This window comes from Porites lutea, chromosome 7 (genome assembly GCF_958299795.1).
Source record: "Porites lutea chromosome 7, jaPorLute2.1, whole genome shotgun sequence".
NCBI lineage: Eukaryota > Metazoa > Cnidaria > Anthozoa > Scleractinia > Poritidae > Porites > Porites lutea.
Window position 1 is genome coordinate 24,691,818 of NC_133207.1, and position 19,109 is coordinate 24,710,926.

The 19,109-nt window shown below is 38.1% G+C and overlaps 3 protein-coding genes across 3 annotated transcripts in view; 1 reads left to right on the forward strand and 2 right to left on the reverse strand.

The window, feature by feature from the left end:
• Positions 1 to 437: 437 nt before the first annotated feature.
• On the reverse strand, positions 438 to 1,863 carry LOC140943298 (uncharacterized). The gene has a single exon (XM_073392380.1). It carries the CDS (start codon positions 1,837 to 1,839, stop codon positions 829 to 831), a length of 1,011 nt encoding a protein of 336 aa, XP_073248481.1. The 5' UTR covers positions 1,840 to 1,863; the 3' UTR covers positions 438 to 828.
• A 3,723-nt stretch (positions 1,864 to 5,586) lies between these two features.
• On the reverse strand, positions 5,587 to 10,556 carry LOC140943308 (uncharacterized). The gene is made up of 4 exons (XM_073392389.1): positions 10,221 to 10,556; positions 7,972 to 8,064; positions 7,081 to 7,206; positions 5,587 to 5,769 (listed from the first exon to the last, which is right to left on the reverse strand). Exons 1-4 carry the CDS (start codon positions 10,287 to 10,289, stop codon positions 5,662 to 5,664), a joined length of 396 nt encoding a protein of 131 aa, XP_073248490.1. The 5' UTR covers positions 10,290 to 10,556; the 3' UTR covers positions 5,587 to 5,661.
• Positions 10,557 to 15,391: 4,835 nt separating this feature from the next.
• LOC140944665 (uncharacterized) overlaps positions 15,392 to 19,109 on the forward strand; it is a 50,395-nt gene continuing 46,677 nt past the window's right edge. Inside the window, 1 exon segment of the mRNA XM_073393783.1 lies at positions 15,392 to 15,534. Within this exon segment, the coding sequence (XP_073249884.1) occupies positions 15,433 to 15,534 (102 nt within the window). The 5' untranslated portion in view covers positions 15,392 to 15,432.

The following is a 19,109-nucleotide window of genomic DNA, read 5'->3' on the forward strand; positions in this document are numbered from 1 at the left end:
CTGTTGATAAGGAATCAGAATTTGGAATTTTATAAGGGTAGTAATTAGATAGCCCCAGATTTCATAATTGTATAGACGGCTTATAACTAAGCAGTTTTTCTTCTCATTTTGAAACTTATCTATTAAACAGAATAAAGCTCTCACTGAAGGGTACCGTTTTTTTAAATTTTCAGGATCTTAAAGTTCATCTGCAGCAAACCGGCACTGAATACAACACGACTTTCTCTTATCTTCTCGGCCATTCGATTTTAGCTTTCTTTGTTATCAATAAACACTTACTGATGGAGAAAAAGTTTCCCGCACCATATACTGATCTAACGATAAAAATGCAACCCAAATCAAATGGCATAAATCAGCCACAACAGTCGATATTCAGTTCATTTTTATACTAGCTTTTAGTTAATGCTTTTATTTTACAACTGTTAAATTTCGCCATCTACATTATTTATTGACCCAATAAATGAAGCTGATTAAATAATTCATCGTTCTTTGACATCAGTATAGTAGGGCAATCATTAAGGATGGTACGATATATTTATATATGTCTCGTTATAAGGCGTCCATTACAGTGCTTGTCATCGTACGGATCGGTGTTGCTTACAGTAGTAGAAAAACCGTGCACACAGCTTTTCCAAAACAGAAACTAAATACAAATAAAACATCAGTAACTCGGTTCAGTTCTTGAACTAAGATTTCAAACAAGATTATTTTTTCGTAATTACGGTTTTATAGGCGCGAGAAATCTGTTTTGCAAATCAACGGTACTACTAACTTTAGAGTCACTCATGTCTGGGGTTCGGGAATCTGGAGTACAGATCATTTGGGTATTCACTGAGTATTCACTGTTACTGAGTGCCGAACTCTCGCTATTTCTGTCTGCTGATTAGTGTCTGGAGAAGTACGAGTTGCTCTGGCATTATTTTTCCCACTTTTAAAAGCAATGAGGAAAACAAAGATGCACATGAATGATTCCAGAATTCTTAGTAAAGACTGAACCACGAACCAAGGCCAACTTTTCACGAACCCAATGTCGGCAAAAACGCCATATTCGCCAACAGCGGTGTAGAGCGACAGTGAAAACTTGATCATTCCAAAGCAGGACGCCGCGCACATAAGAAGGAACAAACGTTTCAGTTTTAAAAGGTCTCGATCGAGAGCTCGATTGTAGAACGTTTCACCCAACGAAGAACTTAAATTTCGCCACATTCGAAAGCCAGCGACTAAGTAGCCAATAGAGACAACTAATCCCCAGACGGCGAATGTAAAATGGCAGATAAAGACCATCAGTTTGGTTTCAGGGTGGAACCATACCAATATATCCGACACTAGCAAGTAGAGTATATTTACTAGAGTCACTGATATCAGAAAAGGCAAATTTTTAAGGCGAGCGGGGCCAATTGATGTCTTTGTTGTTTCTAAGAAAATTAGGAGAACTATACTGAAACTTGAAGTTATACACGCACTCGATACTCCCCATGAAATGATACACGCAAGAAGCTGGCCGTTTGAAGTGTTTACACTTGAAGCATAGGGATCCCAAAATAAGATGAGGGACCGAAGAGATCCCGCCGCGATTAGAGCAAGGTTCATTACTGCTATATGCATTCTGTGCTTTGTAAAGATGAATTTGTAGCAAACAACAAGGTAGATGATAGCAAAGAATGCGATCAGAACGAAAATGATTCCAAACCCATAAATGTGAGCTTCCCATAACCATTTCCACTCTTTGATGGCTTCTAACCAGTTTGGAGACGGCTCGACCCAGCTTTGAGGAGGAGGAGGGGTTGAAAAAGTGTCTCTTGTTTGATTCGTTTCATCGTTTCTGCTAGAGTTCGACATCTTTAAGTTTTTACAGAAATTGACCAAGCTAAGACCACTATTTTTGTGTGTCAAAAACCGAACTAAAAACTCAAGGCGGTACTTGAAAAAACACTAAAAATGAATCGGGCAGCCTTCGTTCAATAGCATAGCCACCTGCCTTAAAGAAAACACCCTGAGTCTATAAATTTGCTGTTGATTGTGACAAGCTTATTTCTTATGGCGATTGACGTTTTTACTAATGATCACTGAAATAAATATAGATATGCCTTTTTATGCAAATAAGTCGAAGCATACTGTGGATCAAGGAAATTTTCCCACTGGGTCTTGAAAGAGGCAAGTTATGAAAAACGGAGATATTAGGCTTATTCAAAGAAAAAAACAACTTTATTGTTATGTAAGAGGCTGTAGTGTTCAGGTCAGAGTACTTTGAACCCGACAAGGCAAACCAGCGATTATAACCGGTAATTAGGTAAAATAAAAGGCCTTAATTGCTCCAGCACCTGCAGTGAGTGTATGTTGCAGTTCGTTTTAGACTTTTGGGAAAAACAGTGTTCCTTTCTCGGTGTCACTATGACAACCATTTATTGACTTATCAACAGCCGTGAGGAGGCTCTTGACTAGCTCTAGGTTAAAATCTCAATAACTTAGAAACTTAGAGTCACGGTTTTGCTCTATAGATTTTGTAGTTAAAGGTTGGCTATTCAATAAAATTTCGCATTTTCAAACTGGTAACCTTTGAAAGTTAGTATACAGGAAAGTAAAAACTCATCAGCCGAATGATCGACCGCAGCCAAAGGCTATTAATTAAGAACAGCCGGGCTCTCTATATCTCTGTTGGCAGTACCATTTCTATCTGCGAATATTACAAATTTGGCCAAATCTTTTGTGACTTAAACGAGTTTTAAAAATAGTAACAATGGTAAGTTTATTGAAATACACCACCTCGAGTTATGATAAACTGAAGAAGAAAAGCTAATTTACAAAAATATATGTATTTAAATCAGCTTAAATATCCGTGAAAATAGAGAACTTCTAAAGAAATAATTTCCTTCATGTAAATATACTCAATATTCTCCGTTTTCATATCAGCTTGTCTGTTGGATAATGGCCAGATCAATTAGTATAGGGGAGAGCTTAATTTAAATCAATATCGTAGTTGGAATCGGAATAATTTTGATTTGGATATTTATGATTCGGTTTCCTATCACTGTTTTCCTTCAAAGGTTTATGCTTGCTAGACATTTTTTTAAATAGTTTTTGTCACTAGGATTCGTGATTACTAAGAAGATTCCGTAGTTTTACAAAGAGCCATAGATTCTCAAACTTTTATTGAAAACTATAAGATTCTTCTCGATTCATGATACGTGATTCCATTTCCACCCCCCATAGCTGATAAATTGCCAGACAGACTTAAGTGACTACTTTGACAACGAGTGGACGTGACATAAATAAAAAATGCAATGAAAACTTAGCTGACAAGCATTGATTAATCCCGCCGCCACCTACTGTACTTAGAAATGATTTTTAAAGCAAACATCATGCAACAAACTCCGAGTTGACTGAAGAAAGATGTAAAATTGTATCTTTTCGACAATAGGAAAAATCCTTATGAAATAACAACGATCTCTGTAACATTTTCAAAGGCTGCCTCGTACCCACACGTCTCTATGTCTCGATGAACATTTGGGCGCAAAGGAAGACGGGGAGGAGAAAACGGGCGTCTCTGATTTTTCTCTTTCCCATGGTCCGTTGCGCTTCGTCACCAGTTACTCGCGTTTCCATCTCGCCTCTGATATTTGTCTGACCTGTGCGAAAAACGAAGCATCTGAGGAGGGGGCAGCTAGTTCAAAGTGTGTTCCTGTGAAATTATCTTTAACCGCGACATGTCGGATGTGTAGTTAGTGCAGTTTTCGCGGTGACGGGTGGAGAGGGTGAAGATTGTTTTTCTAAGTATGATATAAGGTGGCGTCCTTGTTGTCGTTAGGGAGCTTAATCAACCACCAAGACGACGACGACAAAGAAAATGCCAAAAAGCAATTGGTTTTATGAGCAAAACAACGGCGACTCTGCACGTGCATCACCCTTTTTAGTACATTTATTTCTAAGACGTTCATTGCACGACTACGACGTGAAACTTCCCAATGTAACGTATCATGGAGGACGTGAACGCACGAGGACGAATTCCCCTTTTTCTTTTTGAACCTGAAAATAGTTCTTTAAGAAATGAATCCAGGAAAAATCGCCCACTTTTAACTATTTGAAACGGTCTAAAAGGACGTGATGAGGTTTAAAAGGATCTAAGCTGATTCATTTTTTTTTAGCGACGTCTCACTTCCGTCGTCGTCGTCGTTGTTTAATCTCCCTATATATTCACTGAACTCTAACAAATTTCATGTCGTAATCAACTATTCTACTTCGACAATAAAGAAACAATAATTATGAGAGGTAGAATCAGCTTCAAATGACGTTCGTGCAATAACTCAATCGGAAACGCTTACTATGCAGAGTGCCTTAAGGTGTGAATTTACCGTAAGGGAAGCCTGATTGTATAGCTAGGCGTATCTTTTCGCCCCATGTAAATGGATCCAAGACAGTCTTGGATTCTGGATTCCTCGCCGTGGATTCCGGATTCCAGGTACTGGATTCTAAGTTCCAGAGCCCAGGATTCCAGATTCCACGAGCAAGAATTTCCCTGATTCCGGAATCCGGATTTACTTACAGGGGGCGAATTTGTATTCCAAATTAAAAACAAAATGGTAATCGGGGAATCAATTTAATGTTCCAGTCACTATTGCATAGTTCTACAAAGAACACTGTGCACTGTAAATACCGCTAACTAGCTCATTTCATTTTTAGTAATAGCCAGCTGAGTTTTAATGTAATTTGAAGATACATGATAAACCTAATTAGTCTCGTTTGCTTTAACCTGAGATCAGGCCCAATTTTAGCGGTTCTCATACATTCTCTCTAACGGCTACCGCTAAAATTGGTTTTCGTTTCTCCTTACCCGCCGGAATGTTATTACAAAGCGAAACAAAAATTGAGCCTGATCTCAGGTTACGTTTGCTTTAGCAGCGCAGCGAGACTCTAAAAATGCAAGTGTTTCATTTTTTTCGTGTGTGCACGCCTCAATGTGGTCCCAGGCGCCGTGGAAACTGGGGATAAGAATCAGGACGAGTCACAGCGCCATGCTTTATTTTGTGAAGCTTGGGAAAGATTGATGCGAAAGATGTCGAGCGTTTCCGGAACGGGTCGGTCCAAGAATTCTTTCGCTTGAAAGCGTTGATTACCTTGTAACAAGTGAATACTTTGGTAAAAACTTCGATGGCGAGGCTATAAATTGTTCTAAACTTTCATTGTATGCAAATGAGTCTCGCGATGAGCATGCGGTTTATTTTCGGCGATGATTGAAATGACACGCCATGCTCATCACGTTTTTGGTCTCTGGCAATGATGTAATTTCTCTCGAATGATTTTCGTGCATTTATGCACGCGTACTCAATCATCGTCGAATACGGTATAAAAAGTAAATATCCTGAAGCATACTCGGCCGTCGTTAAAGTAGGAAGTCAAAAACTTTTAGCAAAGAAATCCTGTTTCGTGCAGAATTAATCGCCTCCTCATTTCTTATCTAATTTCCGAGCAAGCGACTGGGAGGTTTAACGCTTTTTTTAAGAGCGTTCTTGTTTTAGGTTTACTGTTCTTCACAAAAGCTTCATGGGCCTCGTTACTTTTAACTCAGACTGGGAGAAAACAGTGGCAATCTTTTAAAATTCATACACTTTTAATATCATAAACCGGCTAATAAAATACGCTCTTTTTGACTTCTCCAATCTAGTTTTACTTTGAAACTCTTCTTTCTTTGACTGCTGAAGTGATTGTAGGCAATTTAACGGAACTGTATCTCGCTTTTGGCTTTGAGTTGTCGGTAACTGATGTCTTGCTGACCTGAAAAAAAAAAAAAAACGTTATGCCACGTTAATATAGTAACGCAAGTGCTTTGGAAAAAGCATTTACCTCCAGCAAAAGAACATGACAAAGGGCGTTCTCTCGCCCTCAGCCAGGAGATGCAGCTTGCGATGGAAGCTGAGAAAATGCAGTACACAGAGACCCCTCAGATACAGCTGGAGCTCTTTTTGGTACAAATTCCTTGACCCTTTCTCTTTTTAATTCATTAGAGGCGACTGCAAAATTAACTTCACGCGTAATCAACAGTATTCGAGTGGTCAGTATACGAGTAATAAAGTGACTTGCAACAAGGCTGTGCCAAACACACAGGGCCGTTCGGCAGCTACAGATAAAAGGGACCCAATACACCAATACCGTTAATTTCTTCCCAAAGGTACTGGTAGGCCAACATGTTAGCCACCTAGTTCTTTTTAAAAAGGCGAGCATGATGTCCCTGATGTGAAACTTAAGTGACATCATCGTTATATCCGGTAGCATAGCGGTTCGCCGGAGTAAGGAGGGGTCCAGCAGTATTCATGGCTACGGGTACATTCCCGTACGCGGAAATGGCGGATGACAATACGTTAGCAAAATAAAATGGTTATATGATTACACAGTAAACTACTCAGCTTCTTCACTAGTCTGGAGTTAAGCTGCCTGGGGTGCTCTAGGGAGGGGAGGGGTGGTGTGGGTTTGAGGACGGAAGAAAACAAAAAAAAAAAAGAAAGAAAGAAAGAAAACTTGTTTCTCCCCACCCCCAAAGCCCTTTAGAGAGCTTTTCATATATATGTTGTGGTTCAGTTTTATCCTTGGTTTAAATTTTGTTTTCTTTTGTTTTTGGATAGCGTAATGTATGATAGTAGGGAACTTTAGCAACGACGACGGCGACGGCAACCAGGACGTCAAAAAAGCAATGGGTTTATTACGCAAAACAACAACTTTGCACGTGCATCACGCTTTTTTGTACATTTCTTTACCGTCCTTGCACGACTACGACGTGAAAATGCCTAATTGCAAGTTTTATGGAGGACGTAAACAAGCGACGACGAATCTCTTTTTCTCTCTCTAAACTTGAGTACGGTCCTCAAGAAATCAACTCCAGGGAAATTCGCCTACACTTGCCATTTTCAGCAAATTGGAATAAACGCGAAAAAGATTGAAAAAACGGGATTTCATTTTAATACTGACGTTTTCGCTGCCGTTGCCGTCGTCGATGCTAAAGCTCCCTAATGAAAGAACTGTAATGAGTTTGAAACAAAAGAAAAGAAAAATTCAAACCAAAGATAAAATTGAACTACCGATATATGTTACCTTTCTGTTTAGTTCTGTATCGCTTGACACTGGAAATGTTTTTTTCTTTGACGTCATGATGTCTACAATTCTTTGCAACAACTTGCTATTTTGTTTGTCGATTATAGCTTGGCGCTTTTCCTCAGCCTGTGTGGTGGGTGCAAACACATTTTATTCAGATGGAACAAAAACACGGTTCTGTAAGCATTACAAGGTACATAAGAACTAAGTGAAATCTGATCGATTATTACATGCTTTTCAGCCAAGCGAGAAGCATCTTTCGAATCCTGCGATCAAGTCAGTCACGCACCGTCCTTCAACGACAGTCTGACGCTGAGTCAGCGCAACGCTTAGGTATGACGTTTTGCTCTGAAGAGTGTGATATCCCCACTATACTGAAAAAAAGCATTGTGTCCACGCGGTAAAACGTCTGAATCGGTTTTTATTCTATTTTCTTGGATTTCATTTACCATTAAATGGAAACATGGCAAGGTTGTACAAAATACTAAAGGAGAATAATCTATAGGATTATTCTTTCTTGCAATTGCTCACTTATCTCAGTGAAATATGGCACGCGTTACCATGGAAACATAATGTCTGTTGGATAGCACAATGCACGCGCAATGTTACAGTTTTTCTAACTTTTTCTTTACAATCGTCTCCCAAGACAGGGTGTTTACTGGAGCTTTACTCTTTTATTTCCTTGTATAATAGGGGCACTTTACCTTAAACAATAAAAAAGACTATAAAAGGAGCAAAAATCTCTGTCATTGTTAACCCAAAATTGCAACCCAACGTTTGATACGTAATCGTTAGCATCCTTTCGCTTACCAAGAGGAATGGACGTCTTGAAGTTCTGAGAGTAGTGGAAACATTGTTTAGCAAGGAGCATTACCATACTAACCGTCTTACCATAATTCTCCTGAACCTCAGTTGTAACTGGGCCTCCTCATCATCGTATTCTAAAGTAGTTTCCCCTTTCAACTTTGATTTAGTTTCTTTGAGCTATAGTAATAAAAACAAGATATAATATTTTCGTTATACTCTCGCTAGTAGTAGAATCCTAAATCAAGCAATTGTAAAACTAACAGTAAATCCCCGCTACTAAGAACTGACCTGGATTTTAAGAACCTGTTGTGCTAAAAGTGGTCAGTTAAGCCCCCTCTATGTAAGAACCTGTTTAGCCTAAAATTTGCAACAGGTTCTTATTTCCTAAAATCTATGAAAAAATTCTGTACACTTGGGCAAATAAGATAAGTCAACCGTTCAGAATCCTCGTTGGAAAAATAAGCGCCTTATCACTCCAACCGTAACGTAAATGTCAATGTACAAATCAAATATAATTTTTATTGATGCAATCACAAAACTTCCAATTGGTATGCAGATTTCATGTAAGGAATAAGCTAAAACTTTAAATACTCCTAGCTATACAGTATTTTTTTCTTCAGAAAATAAGAATTAATTAGGCTAACTTGGAAAAATTCAGGTTATTAGTCGCGGGGTTTTACTACATTCGTCTATCATTTAACTTTTCTGGCATTATAATTTATTTAAGCTGTTTTTTAAGATGCCCGTTAAAGTCCAAGAGCATGTGAACTCACAAGGGGGAGGGGAGAGAGGTCGGTGCTCCCCTATAAATGTGACAGGGGTGCTCGTCGTAATTTTAGTGGTTTATATTTGTGGATTGGTACCGCCGGACTCCTGTACCACTTATGGCGCTAAAACCTAAAATGACTGCTGCCAGAGTTGGCTCGGTACCTTTTAGGGGCCTGCGGTAAGGTTATTGCCCAGGGATATCGATCTGAAAAATGTATTTGTTATGCAAATTAATTTGTTGTTATTGAATTGGTTCCTCTTAGGGTAGAAATGAGTTTTGGACACGCCCACAAAGCAAGATTCTGGTACCTTTTAGGGATGTTTTCAAAATTTTCCGACGAGCACCCCGGACACTTTCATAGGGGAGTAGCCCCCCCCCTGGCCCCCTGGTGTGAACTGAGCAAGTAACCCTGATGTATTTGAAATTGAGGTTTCATCCCTAAGCATTACTTTGCAATTGCATGCTTAACTTTCCAAATTGGTCAGCTGGAAGACAAAGTAGCCATTTCTGTCGATTCTCTAAACTCTTGGGTAGAGACGTTTACCTTCTTGTCAACAAATGGCGTAAGGTAGATTATTGTTACAATACCGCTTCACGGTTTGCAAGCAGACAAGTGGCTAGTCACTGTTTACATGAGAGGTGGAGAAGAGAGAAAAATTGGATTTCATTGAGTTGTGCAGGGAGTCATGGGATTGGGCAAAAAGAAATAGCGACGCCACTTTCTCTTTGTGCCTTCCCATGGCACCTAGTGAGCATCAATGTAATGCCATGAAACCGAAAGGTATTTTAATTTGTTTACACGAATCGCCAATTCCAACGAAAAGGAATAAATCAGCGACTGGGTACGACCTGGGTTCACAGCGGCATTCATGTTAACTATCGGAAGCCGACAGTATTCCTTGGCATTATATCGCCGGGCCATTTTAACGTCTACCTGACATCTAAAGTTTTATAAATACTTTAACTTATATCCGTGGACTTCGTTGTACCACTCCTACCAGATGGGTAGGCTACACTTCTACTTGATGAAAATAGGATAATCCCGGAATAAATGGTGATCAACAAATGTTTAACCATTTCATAATAGACGTACGTCATACGCGCCCCTATCAATTGCTGCGTAATTTGGGATTTCGTGCACGCTTTCAAAGGATGTTGTAGTTTGTTTCGCGCGATGATACATCGTCATTTTCTTGCTGTCACAGATCTAAAACCAGGCGTTACAACACAGTGAACATTAAGCTGTATCAACAATTAAACAATGGAGGTCGGGAATAATCAGCCCGACAACTGATTCCATTGAAAAACTAAAACCGCGGGCTTAAGTCACTACTGTCAAAAATTGATGATGCTTAACAATTCGTGCATTTTTTAAACTCTTCTCCGTGACTGATTGAGCGCTTTTCGAATTGATGGTAAAAAGAAAGGTACAAAACCAAAATGTAACAAAACCTTAATCGACCGAGCGATGTCAGGACTAGACACTACACTGGAAACTCCGCCGACTATTTAACTTGCAAGAATAAACTTGAATTTAGTTGACTTTCCTTTTGACTTTACTTACTCTTTTGCGATGTTTTTCATAAACAATCCGTTGCCATCTCTTCTCCAGAATGTTGCTTGACTGCGCCATAGTGTTCAGAAATGATTCAGTTTTATAGTAATCCTCGTTAGTTTACACCGAGTTAACGTAGACTTAAGCCGACGGAAGCCGAAGACTAAAACTGCTGTTTCAACTTTCGACAACTTTTTAAAAACAGCACTACCTCTTGTCTTCAAAAATTATTAGAAAGGCACTCACTCGGGCGATACTCTATAAACCTGGAATAGTTTATCTTTGACTTCAGTCTTCTTCAGTGAGGTGGTGGTTGAGTGATTCTCAGACGGGATGTGCTCTTCTAGTGTTTTTTCTAGTAACAAGAGCATTTCATGCATTTCTTGGTTGACAGCTGTTGTTATGTTAGTTGCCCCCAGTTTGAGCTGTAACAAAACAAAAAATAATAATTAAAAGAGATTTCTGGATTAACAGGCCTTACTAAATTGATTTTTATTGATCTTTTTCAGTCTGCCCCTTTCAAATATTCTTTCTAAGAAGCACGTCCCGCATGACTTTTTTTTAACCTATAATACTGTAGTGGAATGTGCATGTTATTTGTGAGTCAGTAAAGAAATTGAGCCTGGGGCAAAATGTCAGGGGTACGCGTTCTAAGAGTTCGCCTAATGTCTCTGATTGGTCAGAGCTTATTTGAAATTAAATTCTAGCGACCATTACTTGATATTATTAGTTGCCCGGACCTCCATTATGACATTGTTAGATCCTCCCTCTTGTTCAAACATTGGAACATTGTAGACAAATGTTGATCAACACTGCGAAATTGCTTCATCATCGAGGCAAGGATATACCACAGACGAAAAGGTACCGCTTCATTCATCGCGGTACACTTATCTCTTTTTCTTAGCTACCTATTGACCAGACTCAATCAGCGGGTGAAAAATTTAAGCGAAAAAGCAAAGTACTTACAAAGTCTAATAATTTCACTGTAAGCAAACAGATTTTTTATTTACAAAGGAGTTACGTTATGAAGGAGCCTATATATAGCATAGCTCGTCTGAGTCATGTACATGAATCAAGTAAGGAGTTGAATTCCGGCTTCTATTTTGTACTCTCATCAGGCGCTGCAGAATCAGCGAAATACGGCAGTATATCACTTCTAACGCGGCTGTTTCAGTTTTCAATATTCTACTAAAATGTCAATTATAATCAGACGAGTTATCCGCAATTTCTGCAAAATTCATCGAAGACGCATGATCCAATCAGTGAAAAGAAAACTCACCAATTATAAAAGGTGAGGAACAGCTGAAAAAGATTATTATATACTAATGTCTTGTTATCATTTCTTATACATATAAACGACCACAACAACAATAATCATAAATAGAAGGAAAAACACCTTGTCGCTTGAGCATGCCTAAGGGGATCAAATGAGCCCCCGGAGCTTCGTATTGCAGTTTATGCTCCCGCTCATTTTTTTTTTTGTTAAAAACGACAGGACGGATGTTGACATCTTTATCTTAAACAGTGAGCCTCTTTATCTTGTTATTAAAATTCTCTTTACTTTACTTTTTTCCTATGTCAAGTTAATAAAAATGTGTCAAAATAACCATAATTTCCATGGTAACAAGATCGAAACCAAGCCACAGTCTTTGCAGTTATTAGTGAATTTGATTGCCGTTTAGTTTGAAAGAGAAAAGTCCAGAGAAAGAGATGTGAAAGACAAGTCAACGATTCTGAAGGGACAAATGACAGTTTTGGTTTTATTTTTAATTTATGCAGTCTGAAAGATTTAAGTTGTTGGAGATTTCAATCGACATTGCACATCGAACGGTAAGGCTTAATTATCATAAAACACAGCCTGTATTGTTGACATGTAGTGGTTAAAAGAAAATTCTACAAAATTAAAGTCCCTAGCGAATAACTACAAAAATAAACGCGCTTAGTGAACTTCATTTGCGAACCGAAAGGATAGGATATATCTCCTTAATTAAAGCTTCGTTGTTCTCACGCTCATTGATAAGTAAAGTGAGCGAACTATAGTTATTATAAATTTGGTCTAGGTTTTATTGGATCTACTATTTCATGATCAATTGTTTTATCATATACTATTTCCCTGATTTTCTGCTAAATTAAGTGCAATGGGGAAATCGGACTGGATATAAAACACATCCGAGAGTTGATATTTTATGAGATGGGCTAAGGACGATTAGATCTTTATGAAGCTCGTTTTTCTTACAGTTGAAACTTGCAGTTGGCAGCAGAGGCTAGCGTTCTCTTTCGTCTATTGATCAAGGATTCTAATTAACTTGACGTCTGTTTTTCAGAAGAGTATACTGAAAAAGACAAGACAAACGGCACGTATTATTTACAAACAGACAAGATTTTGGTAATATATAAAATTATAACCCGTTTGAGACTATGATCTAAATTTTTCCGGGCTCTTATCCAGAATAATCCGGGCATGTTTACAATTATTTATTTTTTATTATTCTTTTCAAGTTGTATATATTGAATAATCTCAAGCAGGTAAAAGATAGTGCACCCCTCTTGACCTCGCTACTGCTTAGATTTATTATTAAACACTGAAACGCCGAGGGAGGTTTCAAACCTTCAGTCCTCCGATTTCTTTGCGCATGTTCAAATGCTCAATTCATCTTGATCCACAAAGGAAAATGCCGAAATAAATATGAGGGATATTATCGTTGTACACAAATCGGAAGTAGGCCTTTATTATTAGTTGCTACGTCAGTAGCAAGAAAAGTCTCGTGTCATTCTTGAATCCAGTCGTATCAAAAAAAAGTTGTCAAGGATTCCCTAGCAGGAGCAGCTCTGAACGCTTTTGCTTCCGCAATTAAGCCAATCAAAACGACGTTTGAATCATTCTTTCTACATTTTCAAGTTTAGTTAACTTATCAGACTTTGCTGCACAAGTCAACTATACCATATAATTATGTCTGTGGAAGAACCCATATGCTTAAATTGTACGTGTGGCAGGAGTCCCGGATCTGTCTGCAGTGGACTGTCACCTGCCTGGATGTGTTTGACATGTGTCTCTGCAGTTTAAAACTTATTCATAGTTTAATTTTGTACGCAGTTCTTTTTTCGCTCTATGCAGGTCTAACCCAGCATCATGAGTTTGAAACCCTTATCAATATGTCAATTTTCTAACGTTAAGGCAATCAAAGATGGCGACCATCGGAAACATGACGAAATACCTACGTCATTTGACGTCAAGTCACGTCAACTTTAGATTACAGTGATCAACTGTTGAATCTTATGTTTGTATTGCGGATGCCAGTTTCCATTGTTTATTTTTTCGGATATGGCAAATTGTGCTGAAGAACTATATATTAAGGGAATTTGTCAATCAAAAGCACGCACGTATGTGCAAGTTTTTGGTTTGGCCGTTAGTTGCTTTTATTAGATTCGGGGAAGAGGACGAGGACGACATTCAATTTTAAGTTTTCTCGCCTATTCTCTAAAAATAGACACCCCAGAAAGCTTCATTGTACTTGTATTCACCACAAAAGTTAGTAAGCATAAAACTAGCATAATTATTGGCATAATTTTAGAATACGAGCCTACTGCTATTAGCACAATCTATCAAAGTCTAGTCCAGTCTCCTTTTATTTCTATCTTACTTAAATTGAAAAGGCTTTTATTAGTACCGGCAACGATCTAGCAAAAAGAAAAAGAAAACAGTGAGTTGATAACTAGTACGACTGCAATTGATTCGAGTTATATCAGTAGCCGCATCAACACGGCTACCCAATTGGAAGCATAGAAAGGCTGATTCCGAAAATAAGCTTCGGTATATTCCAAATGCTTTCTTATAGAGCGTTTTCACTCACATGACCAGCATCTACGCAAATTTATTAAAACAAAAGAGAGTGCTTACATAAAAAAAGAGTTCAACTCCCACAGGATTGGTTTGGAATACCAACATGGTCGCCGTTCTATTGTTTTGGAACACCAATATGGCCGCGATGACGTCATGTGAAAACGCTCTATAGGAGCCTATAAGAGGGGAAATTGGCATTTGATTAATGGTTGATAGGAACCATAAGCTGCATAATAACATTACCCTGATCATAGATATGAAATACAGTAAAACTCCGCAACTAAGAACCTGGATTTTATGAACCTGTTAGGCTAAATTTTGCAGTTAAGCTTCCTCTATATAAGAAGCTGTTTAGCTTAAAATTTGAAACAGGTACTTATTTTCTAAAATCTATGAAAAAATTCTGTACACTTGGGCAAATAAGATATTTAAGTCAACATTAAGAATCCTCTTTGGAGACCGCAAAGTAAATCAAATAAAATTGTTATTGGTACAATTACTAATTAAATACTGAGGTATAAAAATTATATGAGCAATAAGATTTATATTTTTTGGTATGCAATTTTAAATGAGGAATGAGCTGAACAACTAAACACTCTTAGCTATATTGTATTAATTTCTTTAGATAATAAGAACCTATTTATATACGAACTTATTAATAGCCCAAACTTGTGCTAACTACCATTAATATAAGAAGAAAAAAAAAGAAAAGAAAGAGGAAAAATTCGATCCAGGTTCTTAGTCGCAGTTTTTCACTGTATTGAACGAAACCACAAATGGTAGCACAATAACTGACTTTTCAACAACAGTGTCTGCAACTGTATAAAAAAATTCTTTTATGGAGTAGAGTACATAGAAATGTAACTTTTGGAAACTCGCGTCAGGCTTTTGGATATACATAGCACGTTCCCAAAATATGAACCCAAGGGTCTCATCTAAAAAGGGACTTTTAATAGTTGGGGGGGCTTTTTCACTTTTTCCGATTTGGGGCCATGAGGGGCTTATAATTTGAGCAGAAGAACTCATTTTCTCAGTTTTACACCATTATTTGCTTAATTGTCAATAAAAATTAAACCATTTTTTTAACTATTGACTTGATGAAGCTCAAGCCAGAGTCGAATCCATTTCTACAGTCCAGCTAATTGTGGACGGAAGTTACCCTATCGTTTATAACTTTTTTGCTAAAGGCTGGAGGATCCACTAGGAAATTCTCTATTGCCATACTTGAAGAATCAAACCTGAATTACCGGCTGGATAACTGAAGCATCGATTGTGTATTATGACAATTTCAGTAGATCTTTATTCCTACTTATTTAAAAATTCGTCATTCTTTTTTTGCAGCCTGCTTAAGGCCATCACCTCTCCTGATTTCATGGAACAATGACGTCACTTTACAACTACAGAAATGGCGGCTTTCCGCCGTCAAGTAAATTATTGAGTAAGATGTGGAACTACGAAAATTATAAAAGACATCGTAAAAAGGTGAGTCTGCCATCGCTGTAAAACTAAGGTGTGAGATGATAGAAGGCCTCTGTTAAAGCCTTATAGGCTGTTAGTTCTTAGGCTGCGTGCAAACGGACGCAACAACTCCCAACATTGTTGCGCCAACAATGTTGGGACCTGCGGTGCATCGTGGGAAGGATAAAACCCATAAGTCTTTGTAAACCATGCGTAATGAGCGTGCGTGGCCCCAACAATGTTTGGAAGAGCTGTGCAAACGGATCAAACATTGTTGCGCATTGTTGGAAGTTGTTGGCTGAAAAGTTTGACCGGTTTCAAACTTTGCGCAACAACATGCAACAACATGCAACAGGGTGTGCAAACGGACGCAACATGTAACATCCAACAATTTTGGAAGTCGTTGGCCAACAATTTTGCGTCCGTTTGCACGGGGCCTTACGCGCCACGTTTATAAGTTTGAGTAAATCAAGTGAATAAATAATAAAACTAGGTGAAAACAATGATCATGAGCATGGTGTTCTTGTTGCTGTTACAATGAGGATGGGCTCCTGATGATGATGATGTTGATGATGAAGATGATAAAAAGTGTTCACACAGGAAGTGACATCATCATCTTTATCATCATCATTATCTTTTTCTTCTTCATAATCATCGTCAAAAAAGATAGAGAGACTTCCATAATGTGTCCCCAGAAACCGACTTACTAGTAAGCTTTTTATTTCGCAAAGAACTGCTAGTTTGACAGTTTTGAAATTGAAGGAAAATGTTGTTAACTAGTAGATCGGAAGGGAGCGACCTTATTTACGGTATTTCCTCACAATTCTCTTCAATTCCCCACTCTATCATACTGGTTCTCTATAATTCCTCTTCCGCACAATTAACATTAGTGTAAAGATCGAAATTAAGACAGTTTTTATGATTTTTGTCTCGGTGAATGGTGTAGATTAAAAGTAATATATGACCATTGAACATTAAGTTAAGCTTTGCTTAGCGGGAAATTAAATCATGATTTACACGAAAAATGTAAAATGATGTAATGCATGCAGGTGAAATTTTAACATAAGATGGTTAAAGGTGGATTCAAACCAAAAAATTATTACGCACAGAAACATTCAGAATAGAAGAGATGTTGATCAGAGCAAACCATTTTACTAGAGTTTTCAAATGCCAAATGAACAACTTTTTAAAGGCATCGATCGCCTCTGACGGATGGGAACTGTCGTCCCATGTAAGGGAATACGGATTCAGGAATCCGGAATACAGCTTAAGGAATACGAAATCCCACCTACGATTGAAATTCAGAATCCGGAATCCAGAATCCCAGTTCCACTGACTGCAAAGACTGGAATCAACTACCTGGAATACGGAATCCACATTGTGGTATCAAGAGTCCAAGAACTGTCTTAGATCAGACTCGTACCCAGTCGCTTCTCTATATGTGCTGTGATTTATGGTAAAGATTTAGCGAGTTCGCGGTGCATCAAGGGAAGGACGAAAGAAAAACGCGAAGTTTTTGTCACTTTTCCTCCCTCCTTCCCAAGCGCGTCAAATTTCTGTTCCACATTCCTTCGCGAGAATAAATAAGTGGCGACTGGGTACGAGCCTGGTCTTAAATTTCCTTACACGAGGCGTGAACTTTGCATAGTCCCTAGTGCTCATTATTCCGCGCGACCAAAACTTTTCAGGTCAGGTGGCCGTGTGCTTATCCGAAAAAACGGGATCCACTAGCTAACTTTGTGTTACGCGAATTGCTTTTAAGGTTTAATTTATGGGTTTTTAAATAAAACGTTTCGAGCAATAATCAGTTCTCTATCTGTTGTTGTGTGTTCTTTTATTGATAACGTTCAGCTCAAAAAAAAAAAAAGAGACTACAGCTACCAAAGTTGTAATTGAATTTAATGCTTCTCACATTACACGCAACACTTCTGCGAATGTCGGTGAATCTTATGGGATTTTTACCTTTAGATTCAGTACTTGGGCAATTTTCGATACGCAGCTAGCTAATGAATTTTTATTTGAAAGTATGTTTTTTCTGATTGTTCAATATTTGCGCTCTAAATTTACTTCACAGAGGATCACTAAAGTATCGTTTTACTTAGAAAATTCGTGCGGCCGTTTGAATGGGTTAAGAGCTACAAACTCCGATAGTTTAGCTCGAATGACGGAGATTGAAAGGAGCAGAAATCAATCATCAAAGGACTATGAATAACATTCTAATGACTTTTCAAAGCCCGTGGGCAAAAGTCGATCTCGTAAATATCCACAAAGTTTTTAAAAAAAACCATAATGCCCTTTATTTGCAACTTCTTTAATTCATCTTGAATAATTAAAAAAGCAACGCACGCATGCGCATTCTGTTTGGCTAAGCGTTCCTCGGCTACGTCACCGAAGTGAATTGATCGAGAGGGCCTGGGAAAACGCCGTACAGGGACTAGGCAGGCGAGAACTGAGGAGCTGCAAAAGTAAATGCTATTCGAAGTAAGATCACCTGAGTGCTATCTCACACTAAAGTTTCCAAGAAAATTTATGAATGTCTAATAAACGAAAAAGCTTCTATACCATCAAGGAGTCAGGGAAAGTGGTTGGAAGAGAGAGACATACATTGTAATCTTAGTATAATGGTAAACTGGGAAAATACGTACTGCCTATCATCTCTGTGTACAAGAGAGTCAAAGCTTAGAGCGTTCCAATTTAAATTCCTTCACAGAAAAATAGCCACAAATGACTTCCTGTACAAAATAGGTATCAAACAAACAGATTCCTGCTCCTTTTGCGAGGAACAAAAATAAACCCTCGTTCATCTATTCTGGACTTGCAAGTACACTCAGAACTTCTGGAAGAGCATTTTCGAGTGGATGTCTCAAAATTTCAAAGACTTAGAAAACGTCTCTCCCTCCTTGTCTCTCTGTTTCGGTCTCATTGACGACGTAAAAGACCTTCTCTTTCATCACCTACTCCTTATAGCTAGACATTACATATACACCTGCAGACTTGGGAACAAGCTTCCTAAGCTGCAGGTGTATATACAGGTACTTATGAACTCGATAGAAATTGAAAAGCATATTGCATTCCACAATAACGACTCAAACGTCTTTCTACGGAAATGGTCTCGCTTTAAAAATAACCTCTCAAAAAATCTGTTGCATTAACAATATATAAGAAGTGTAAAACGTGGAATCCCTTAACTTGAAACCAAATATGTTGTATGACCTTTTGTGTGATTTTATTTTACTATATGTATATACTTTTTGCTTGATTTATTTATTTATTTGTTTATTTTAGTCTCGTACCTTTCTGTTTTTGTGACAATATTTGTTTTTTTTTTGTTTAGTCATACAAATTAGTTGCATACTCGAAACATGTCCACGTTTTTCAATTGCTTTGTAAAATGTAGAATCCCTTGACTTGAAATCAAATATCTTCTCCTGTGAATTAAGGAATGGGGCACTGCAAATTTGGAGGGGGGTGGTCTGTTTTAGTGGGGATTTCACTTTTCGCATTAATATTTTAAATTCAATATCTACTCCCAATAAGCATTTATTTTTCATTATTACTAATTTATTACCTGTGTCACGTGACTTGTCACACCCATTCTT

What these genes read in the sequence shown, in the direction of transcription:
- LOC140943298 (XM_073392380.1), bottom strand. Translation starts at nt 1,839, where the DNA reads ATGTCGAACTCTAGCAGAAACGATGAAACGAATCAAACAAGAGACACT.
- LOC140943308 (XM_073392389.1), bottom strand. Translation starts at nt 10,289, where the DNA reads ATGGCGCAGTCAAGCAACATTCTGGAGAAGAGATGGCAACGGATTGTT. An exon ending in ATGAAAAACATCGCAAAAGA is followed by an intron (nt 8,065 to 10,220) that starts GTAAGTAAAGTC and finishes TTATTACTATAG; the next exon opens with CTCAAAGAAACTAAATCAAA. An exon ending in ATACAGAACTAAACAGAAAG is followed by an intron (nt 5,770 to 7,080) that starts GTAACATATATC and finishes TTTTTTTTTCAG; the next exon opens with GTCAGCAAGACATCAGTTAC.